At 38.3% G+C, this 10,404-nt stretch overlaps 1 protein-coding gene across 1 annotated transcript; it reads left to right on the top strand.

The window, feature by feature from the left end:
• Positions 1 to 4,168: 4,168 nt before the first annotated feature.
• LOC111980807 (tumor necrosis factor ligand superfamily member 14) lies at positions 4,169 to 9,651 on the top strand. Its single transcript, XM_024011805.3, has 4 exons — positions 4,169 to 4,781; positions 6,106 to 6,139; positions 6,336 to 6,422; positions 6,623 to 9,651. The coding sequence occupies exons 1-4, from the start codon at positions 4,581 to 4,583 to the stop codon at positions 7,015 to 7,017; spliced, it is 717 nt and encodes a 238-aa protein (XP_023867573.1). The 5' UTR covers positions 4,169 to 4,580; the 3' UTR covers positions 7,018 to 9,651.
• Positions 9,652 to 10,404: the final 753 nt, after the last annotated feature.

Raw genomic sequence — 10,404 nt, forward strand, 5'->3', positions numbered from 1 at the left:
TCTCACCCTGTAGCCCTATCTTTTACAATACCTTCTACAAAGTAGCGCGTATGATTGACTGGAAGGGTGTGCAATACCAATGTATAGCAGTGGTGTAAAGTACTTAAGTAAAAATACTTTAAAGGACTACTTAAGTCGTTTTTTGTATCTGTACTTTACTTTACTATTTATATTTTTGACAACTTTTACATTTACTTCACTACATTCCTAAAGAAAATAATGTACGTTTTACTCCATACATTTTCCCTGACACCCAAAGTGGTCTAATTTACACTCTTATCAAGAGAACATGCCTGGGTATCCCTACTGCCTCTGAACTGGAGGACTCACTAAACACATGCTTCGTTTGTAAATTATGTCTGAGTGTTGGAGCATGCCCCTGGTTATCCGTAAATTTAAAAAAACAAGAAAATGATGCTGTCTGGTTTGCTTAATATAAGGAATTTGAAATAATTTATACTTTTACTTTTGATAATTAAGTATATTTTAGTAATTACATTTACTTTTGATACTGTAGTATATTTAAAACCAAATACTTTAAAACTTTTACTCAAGTAGTATTTTACTGGGTGACTCACTTTAACTTGAGTAACTTTCTATTAAGGTATCTTTACTGTTACTAAAGTATGACAACTGGGTACTTTTTCCACCACTGCTTAATATAAGGATTTTGAAATGATTTGTACTTTTACTTTTGATACTTAAGTAGTATTTTACTGGGAAACTTTCACTTTTACTTGAGTCATTATCTATTAAGGTATTTTTTTAAACTTTTACTCAATTATGACAATTTGGTACTTTTTCCACCACTGGGGTTATGTCAGTAACCTCCGGTAGCCGCTAGATTACGCTTGTAGTAAACAGAGATGAATGGTTTATCTTTTGAATGGTTTAAGCTACAAAATATTATGACCCCATCACTGAAAGACATGACTCTCAGGAACACGCATGTGTCCCTCTACAATGCCCAGAAGACACTCAGAACAGAGTGGACAAGACCAGACACTACATCAGACTGCACAGAAGATCATACAAAATTATTGCCTGATGATCTTCTGAACTTCCCAATACCTTTGATGCATTTCAGTTACTTCAAACCATACTTTCTTCAGATTGAAATACTTTCAAAAGTACTGTCAGACTGATTTGTAATAGACTGTCAAAGCCCCATTTAAAACCTCTTTGGGGTAGGGTGCAGTATTTTGACATCCGGATGAAACGCGTGCCCAAATTAAGGATATGGATATAATTGGTAGATTTGGATAGAAAACACTCTAAAGTTTCTAAAACTGTTAAAATAATGTCTGTGAGTATAACAGATCTGATTTGGCAGGCGAAACCCCGAGGACAAACCATCCAGGGGGGAATCAAGGATTTCCAATGAGTTTCTATGGGATACCCTTATTATTAGGAACCTGGTTGCAGTTCCTATGGCTTCCACTAGATGTCAACAGTCTTTAGAAATTGTTCGATGTTTTTCTTTTGAGAAATTAAGAAGTAGTCCTATTCATTGTAAGTGTCACTCCAGGTGGGCTCTATTGTTTTGGTGCGTGTGAACAGGAGCGCGCTTCACGTTGTTTTTATCCGGTATTAGAAACAGTTTATTCCGTCTTAAATATTATCGATTATTTACGTTTTAGGGTACCTGAGGTTGGATTAGGAACATTGTTTGAAATGTTTGGACCAAGTTTACAGGTAACTTATTAGATACTTTGTAGGCATGTTGGGCGAGTTGAAACCGGTGTATTTCTGAATCAAACTCGCGAAATAAATGGACATTTTTGGGACCTAAAGAAGGACATTATCGAACAAAAGGACCATTTGTGATGTAACTGGGACCTTTTGGAGTGCCAACAGAAGAAGATCTTCAAAGGTAAGGCATTAATTATATYGCTATTTCTGACTTTTRTGKCGCAYCTGCCTGGTTGAAATATRWTTTTCWTGKKTTTGTATGCGGGGCGCTGTCCTCAGATAWTCGCATGGTTTGCTTTCGCCGTAAAGCCTTTTTGAAATCTGACACAGCGGCTGGATTAACAAAGAAGTTAAGCTTTATTTGATGGTAATAAACACATATTTCGAAAAACGGTAAAAATTTTGAATTGAGTATTTTGAATTTCGTACTCTGCCAATTCACCGGATTTTGGCCAGGTGGGCGATGCTAACCGTCCCACGTCCCTAGAGAGATTTTAAAAAAGTAAACATTGGCTTTTGATTATATCACACTTTTTTTTTCACATGTTTTTTTTAAATATCAAAAAGTTTGGGGAAGCCCCTGCCCTAACCTAACACTAATCCTAATTTTAACCCTAACCCTAACTTACCCCAAAACATAACCTCATAATTCTAACATCAACCCCAACTAAACCCCTTAGAAATAGCATTTGACCTTGTGGGGACTAACAAAATGACCCAGTTGGGCAAATGTTTGTTGTTTACTATTCTATTCTGGTCCCCATAAGTTATAGTTAAACGGTACCACACAACACACACACACACACACACACACAACACACAACCCAACACACACAACACACACACCACACACACACACACACAACACACACACACACACACACACACACACACACACACACACACACAACACACACACACAACACACAACACACACACACACACACACACACACACACACCAACAGAGAATGCACCGACATCCAGTAAGCACTGACTGACGTAAGATGTCCATGGATGTTTGGTGAAATTTGGTCAGTCCATCTTGGTCTTGATTTCAACATCAACAGAGGTTAATTTCCAGACCGACATTGATTTGGCCCTTAAATAAACGTATATAATTGGTTCAGATTTGGTCCGCTCTGGACCACCCTTGATTTGTCCCAAACATGTACATCTATGATTTCTTAAGATTTGGTCAGCTCTGGGCGGGCCTATGTTTGGTTCAGATTTCGTCCTGTCTGGACTAACCACATTTTTATCAATGTCCGTAAAATACGTATTTTCAATGTCTGTAAAATAAGTTTTCAACTTTCACTTAGAGCTGAAAATGAACGTGACTTCAACCTCCGTAATTATGTATTTTCAACTTCTTTCCAACATCACTTTGCTCACTGGGCCCTCATTTCATACAGTTTTTTTTAGCCAGAATTGTCCACTCAGTAACAATTTCCACAGTTTTTCAAGGAGTCCTGGATTCCATAGAATCAATAAAAACAGACACATCACATAAAAGTTGTCTAGATCAAAACACACGTACACAAAAGCATACACAGCATACCCAGTAGTAAACATACAAAAATATGTACACACATACAGCATATGCCGTGTACATACCATTTTTAAGGACAACTTGTTGTACGTTTTAGTTATATGACATACAGAATGTTTTTTTAGAAGTGTGCGTTATGGTCAGAGAGGTTGTGGGTGGTGCTATGACCAAGGGAAAGCTTTACATTGTTATTGCAATGTGCTCTTGTTAGTTTTGGATGAGGTTTACTCTTTGCCACTGATCTAAGATCAGATTTGTACTGCCACAGCCTGATAGCTAAGGGGGTTTGGAAAGGGTGTTGATCCTACATCTGAATATGATTTTGAATATAGGTTTAGTTGTAGATTCTTTTCACTAGTGGGTGATTGAAAAGTTAAAAAATAGAAAATTACTTTTAGAACACACCTTAGAGAGCATGCTGAGGCTAAATATGGACACCCCTGCTGTGTACCTTTTATCCGCTTCCTGACATAGTAAACCACAATCCATCTCCAAATGCCAAGCAGAGATGCATTTTTCCAGTCTTTGGTATGGCTTGACCTGGGATCGAACTCCCAACCTTCCAATGTCAGGGAGGGCAAAGCATGATCTTGACAAAGCATGTGGTAAAAAAAAATGATCATGAAAAGTCTTAACAWMACAAGAATAACAATACAATGAACCATATGTTGTTGTTTTTTACAAGAAGCTGCACTGTAAAGGAACATGAATATATTGGTCTTGTCATGATTTTATTGTTTTTGCTGGTAGAGTAGACAGCAGACCACTCTCTACCAGAYCAGATACTCATCATGAGAGTGGCTGAGAGTGAGTGAGAGGAAGTGTGAACAGAGAGACAAATTATTGCGAAACTCCATGTATGCTGTAGTAGGCTAGAGTGGGAGGGTGTATGTAGTGTAGTGGGGAGGTGATCATACTCAGTGCATGGACACTCTATAAGATGCTCATTTGCATTTGCCTCGCTCTATCTGACYGATTGAAACTWAACACCAGAGGTAACCGTTCTCTCTCTGTCAAGATTTATTTTGRTTAAGASAAGTTTTGCTTTCTGTGACTGCTCTTTGGGGAGGTGGTCGTTTCTGTGAAGGATTTSCACATTTCTCATATCTGGAAGTTTTCTTCCACTACTGTGTGTCTTGTCTTTTCTGCTGACAAGACGACCTGAGGAGTCATACTGTACAACCCACACTAGTGCTTGGTCTTGCTCTGGGAAAGAATCTCTCTGTGTCTCTCGTTGTGTGCCGGGACCCCTGGTGCGTGGACCTCGCTCAGGTACTACTTGACTAYCTCTTGGAGGATCCTTTTTCAGTTCCTTATATTCTCTGATCGGAGACATCATGGCTGAGGGTGGTGTCCCGTACCCCTCCGTGTTCATGGTGGATAGCCATGCAACCTACCCACCGCTGCCCCCCAAGCCGAGACCTCCTGGTCGGGGTGGTGTGGCCCAAAGCCTGCTGTTCTTGCTGGTTGGTCTGGCTTTGTGTGGCTTGGCCATAGAGGCCTGCTTCATCTACCACCTCTACTCTAAACAGGGATCTGTGAGTATTGTCACCATGATGTGGCTGTCTACCCATCTCCATCTCTATTCCGTCTCCCTCAACACCTGAGAGTCTCTCTTCACACATCTCTCTCTCTCACACTACACAAATCTAGTAACAACTATGTATTCTTTACTGTGTTCTTTCATCTCTCACTGCTTTATTTTCCCCAATCTCTGTCTTGCTCTCAACCCCACAACGTGTACACTATTCTCGGAAAAATCTTTCTTTCATTCCAAAATGAAAGTGAATACATTTTCAGTGTCATTAGTTGATGTGTTCTTTCTCTCTCAAAAAAATAATCTACAACCCATTTGTATCATCATATGGGAAATAATTACTGGATTTGATTTACTTCATAGTCGCAGTCGACAAGACTGAAATTATACAGAATGCACAGTTACATTAAGACTATACTTTAAAAACCCAAGATACTACATGAAATTAATAAATTATTATTTAAAAAGTCACATTTGGTTACCCAATCTCAATGTATTTTGTACAATGTACAATAGTAAGTTACTGTTGGCTTTTTGCATTTGTTCCTTTGCTCCATTTTATTATGGCATTATCCTGGTTGAGAATAGAGTAATGTGTGGTGATATGTCACTTGGAATATTGGAACCTTGCTACAATTGGTTGTTTTGTTAGACTGTAATTGTGAAAGTCTATAGGGAACAGAAACAAATATTAACTCCCGAGGTACCAGGGCATTATTCACCACGATGTAGGTTTTTTGTCGTGTTAATTTTGCTTTACGTACAAACAGGTCTCATGACAACATAGTCAAGTTCTGTCATGGTCAGCAGTTTCTGTCCAAAGTTTGAGTTGGGATTCCCCTTGATATACGCATTAAACAGTTTTATTCATTCTTGTACATTTGGCAACAGTTGAGATGGAGAAGTTTATCAGAATTGGCATCATTTCGGAGAATATGAATGTTCCGTGACGTACCTTGCTGGAGCAGGGGCCAGCATTCCGTGTTCCACAGAATTGGTTCGTTGGTCAGGTGTTTGTGGTTATGTTGAGCTTCATGTGACATCATTTCCCCTGACCCAATCTGGTGGCAAGGGTGCGATGGTTTATTGGAAGAGGATAGAGCTAACCTAGTCTTGCTGCATGCACATGTACTGACAGGGGAAGACAGTGGGTGGGGTGATCTGGGATGGGATGGGTGATCTACTTTGCTTAATGTAAAGGTCACATTGCTGAAGGCCCAAAGAACCATTTAAATAGGAACAAATTAACATTCTCACACATGCCTGTACTGTATTACCACAAACCTCTCTGTTCACTATGATGAAATCTCTATTCTCAACTGCAGGTGGAGTCAGGGTCAGCTGGTATGAGTATCCAAGGTATGTCTGAGACTATATCTTCTTCTCTTGTTCAAACACTGTGACAAAATGACAAGGGACTCATCTTTGGTAGAAGAAGACACTGTATATATTGTACCCCGACTGAGTATTTTGTACACATTTGATAAATGCATTTCTGAATCATTCAATTTCTAAAATGCACATCACATCAACATAAACCTTGATCCCAAAACAGACCAAGAGGACATTCCGAAGGATGTTCCCCCAACTTCAAGACCAAACCCTATTGTGTTGCCTTCAAAACCTGTTGCACATCTGACAGGTAAGACCATTACCACCAGGCCATTGCAACTACACACAACCCTTTATATTAATATTTGGTCATGACAGAAGAGGGTGAAATAGAAGTATGTAGTAGTTTATCAGATAGTATGGTGTTTGAAATAGGATATGACGATAAATTAAAATGAGCTCTTACGACAGAAAACTTTTCCCACATATTGTCCTGTATTTGTTCTCCAGCTGGACCTCAAGCACCCCATGGAGATGGAGTCATGGTATGGAACATGCAGGCAGAACCGCTCCTCCATGAAATGGAGTACAAAGATGGCAAGCTTGTCATCCAGAAGCAAGGCTACTACTATGTCTACTCTAAGATCTTCTTCAGTGAGGTCAATGTTGCGTTCACACACTCGGTCTGCAGAACTACTCCACGGTATCTTGGGAAGGACATTGAACTCCTTAAGTCCAGGAGATATTACCCCAAGTTTGGGAAAATTATGTCCACATCAAACAGCTACCTGGGAGGGGTGTTCCACTTCTTTGAAGATGACTCCATCTTTGTCAAAGTGAAAAATGTCACTCAAGTTCGGATACAATATTCCACAGAGAACGTGTTTGGTATCTATATGATATAATAAGCCTGGGGTTGATGATGAATATACTTATTTTTAGATTGCTAGCTGATTATCATTTGTTTAAGGCATAATAATACTGTAGGCCAATTTACATGTAATGTTGCTACGCAGGGCCTTCCCCCTTCCCGGCACACCATCATTTTCTTTAAACAAATCCTTGCATCAAGATGCAATTCGATGCGTGGAAAATTGACTGTTGAAGAAAAAGCCCCTTTATAATAAAGCCATAATAACGTTTGCCATGTGGCATACACTAGGCTACAGTTGAGCAGAGGCATTTTTAGGATGGGGATTTTTTTTTGCAGGGTCGTAAAAGAATCCGCTTTTTAAAAAAAATGCATTTATGCAGTTCTACGTCATTTACATGACCTAAAGACATTAGTTGAATCTTTTTGTTACCACACAACTGACTGAAATGACTGGCTACTCTGACACTGACAAACTGAGATCAATCTGGTCTTGAATTCAAACAAACAATAGCCCAGGCCAATGAAGCGACACACGGATTGTACAATATTAGGAGGCAATATATATACAGTATATACTGTATATCATAGGTTACAGTAGGTTACTAAATAAAATGTCGAGTGGCACACTGATTCACCTAATGATGAAGATGAAGCCATAGGCTTCTCACGGTGAGGGCTGATGTTAGCTAAAAATTGGGAGTTGTTAAGAACATTTTTTTATTGGTTCTATAGACAGATTAGTCTTCTCTTTTCACCAGTAGGCATTTACTTTCCAAACTGTGCGTTTTTCCCACAATTTTATTTTGAAATCTGCAAACTGACAGCTGCTTCCCAACCATAGAAGTACAATCCATAGATGGCAGTTCCCATTCAAGTCAGAACTGGCATCCACTGCTGGTGTACCACTTCAATGGAGTATATATCTATGGCCAAAAAGCAACAAGCTGTAGCCTATTTGGGGCGCATGACCTTCCTGACTGTAGGCATAGCAGTGACTGTCAAAATAAAGGAAACACATGAGTTAACAAGGGATACAAGGTATACAGTATGTTATGGTGTGGGATGCATTTTCCTGGCATGGTTTAGAGCCACATGTATAATCTATGCCAAGGAGCTTTGAAGCTGTTCTGGCAGTTCATGGTGGCGCAGCACCCTTTTAAGACACTTTTTGTTGGTGTTTCCTTAATTTTGGAAGATATCTGTATGTGCTTGTGATAAAACTTAATTCACAGTTATTTTTTTATAAACGATTTATCCTCTGCAGCTAAATTATGCTTTCTGGTGTATTTTGAACATTGAGAGCGGGCGCCTGTGATTGGATAAAAAAAATATATATATAAAATAAAAAGTATTATTATTTTTTGCCTCTTGGGCCCAGTCCTTGACTCACACAATTGACCAGTCCTATTTATTTATTATGCAGTTATTATATATGTTTTTTTTATTAATCAATTACCCAATCAAAACAGGGGACCCCCTACCTCCTCTCCTCCCCCCCTTCTGATGATTAGCAGAGCGGCAGCAGGCAGCAGCTAGACTCATTGAGAGCAGAGTCCTGAGTCTTCCTGTGATTGGCGGTTGTAGTGAAAAAGTATAAAATATATGCTACATATATAATATATACGACATTAAATATATATATATAACATATAATATATACAGTATATATTTCCTTGAAAGTTAAACATTTATTTAAAAACAAAAAAAAATCATCGCTGCCTCTTGGGCCCCCAATGGGCCTGGACGCAGGTGTTTCATCCTCGGTAAACCCCTGCATTAAACCGGCCCTGTTGCTAAGGTAAATCATAAAATAAAATAATAATATATTGATTGATTTTGCTCTTGTAGAATAAAACCATTTTTTTTTATCAGTGTTGGTGGTGAAAGTGCTGAATATTCTGGAGTTAACATTATTAGGGATGTTTTGTATTCACTCCGTGTTGCTTCTCTTTTGTAAGTAGTGTTGTTATTGATGGGGGTTTAGGTCAGGAGGTAACACATTATGTTGATAGTCCGCTCTCAAGAACAAGAACAAAAGAAGTGTATGAACATTACCTCTGTATGCTAGGGTTCAATGCATATTTACAGACATCAGCTCTTTATACTCTTACTTGTTTGTTATATTGATCTGATTAAAAATAATATATCCATAATAGTATAAGGAAAAACATAATATAGATATAGAGAAAAATATTTAGATATTTAGATAATTCCAAATAGAGACAAGTAGATATATTCTACATTATTGAAACGATTTAAGAATACCTGATATTCAGGTAAATTGCATGTAAACCACTGCATAGTGTTCATGATAAGGTCAAATGTTGGACTATCTATTTCCCTCTTTGTATAACCTCCATAAAATGACCAAGTAATTAACTAATTTCAATACCCTTGACATGTTGTATTTCACCTTTTGGTGTTTTATATTTATTTAACATTTTATACAAATGTAAAGTAGTCATTGTCTTCCATATTCTGATAAACACGACTTATCAACTTCCATATATAGTGAGAAATAAAAAATAATATATGTTTTTTCTTCTTCTTGGACGCCAACGCTATGCAAGCAGTAGGCTATAGCTGTAACACATACTGTGTATTTTGTATATTCTATCCTGCAAATATTCAAATAAATAAATGTTGAATTTTTTATCTTTCTTACGATTCTGTGTGAGCATTTTTTGTTACTTTAATTGATCCACAAAAGTATATGCATGCAGGAATGTAATCACAAACAGACATACAGAGTCATCATGTAACAAAAGTGCTTCTGTCCTGGAATTGAGTCTAGAGCGTGGCTTCAGTAGCAGCGGATGCTACACCCACTCAGTTGCATTGTAGACAGTCAGCCTGCGACCACAGGAGGTGAAAACCACTTCTCATTTCACCGTCCCCAATCCCCACCAACCCCCTGCATTACAGTGAAGCATATAATCCCCCCTTATACAGTGTCTTTGCATTTCTGCTCCATTTTACTGACATATAGGAACAAGACCTCAGAGGTCTCAAATCAACGGTAATAGATACGAGTAAGGTATGCGACATGAGTATATGACAGTATGTGACCTGTGTTCACATAGAGATTATTGTCTTGTTTCCCTGACCTGATTAACTTGTTTACTGGTGACAGAGGTGATAAGACTGCACTGTGCAGGTTTTAGAGCAATGCTAACCACATTTGATCACAACTTTGATATTACTTCCCTACCAAAAGTATCTGACCTCATTGATTGAAAACACGTAACAAAATGCATTTCCAATGTCTTTCCTAACCGGCTCTGCATTTTGTATTGGATGTGTGTATTCTGTTTCCGTTCTGCAGGGCTCATTTGTAAAAGAGACCTGGACCTCAATATGAATCCCTGTTAAAATAAAGGTTAAATGAAAAATGTATACCATGCAATGACATGCATTC

The sequence above is a fragment of the Salvelinus sp. IW2-2015 genome, linkage group LG20, assembly GCF_002910315.2.
Source record: "Salvelinus sp. IW2-2015 linkage group LG20, ASM291031v2, whole genome shotgun sequence".
Taxonomy (NCBI): domain Eukaryota; kingdom Metazoa; phylum Chordata; class Actinopteri; order Salmoniformes; family Salmonidae; genus Salvelinus; species Salvelinus sp. IW2-2015.

Coding starts and splice junctions, on each gene's coding strand:
- LOC111980807 (XM_024011805.3), top strand. CDS start 4,581: ATGGCTGAGGGTGGTGTCCCGTACCCCTCCGTGTTCATGGTGGATAGC. Junction 6,140..6,335: donor AGCTGGTATGAGTATCCAAG/GTATGTCTGAGA, acceptor ATCCCAAAACAG/ACCAAGAGGACATTCCGAAG. Junction 6,423..6,622: donor ACCTGTTGCACATCTGACAG/GTAAGACCATTA, acceptor TTTGTTCTCCAG/CTGGACCTCAAGCACCCCAT.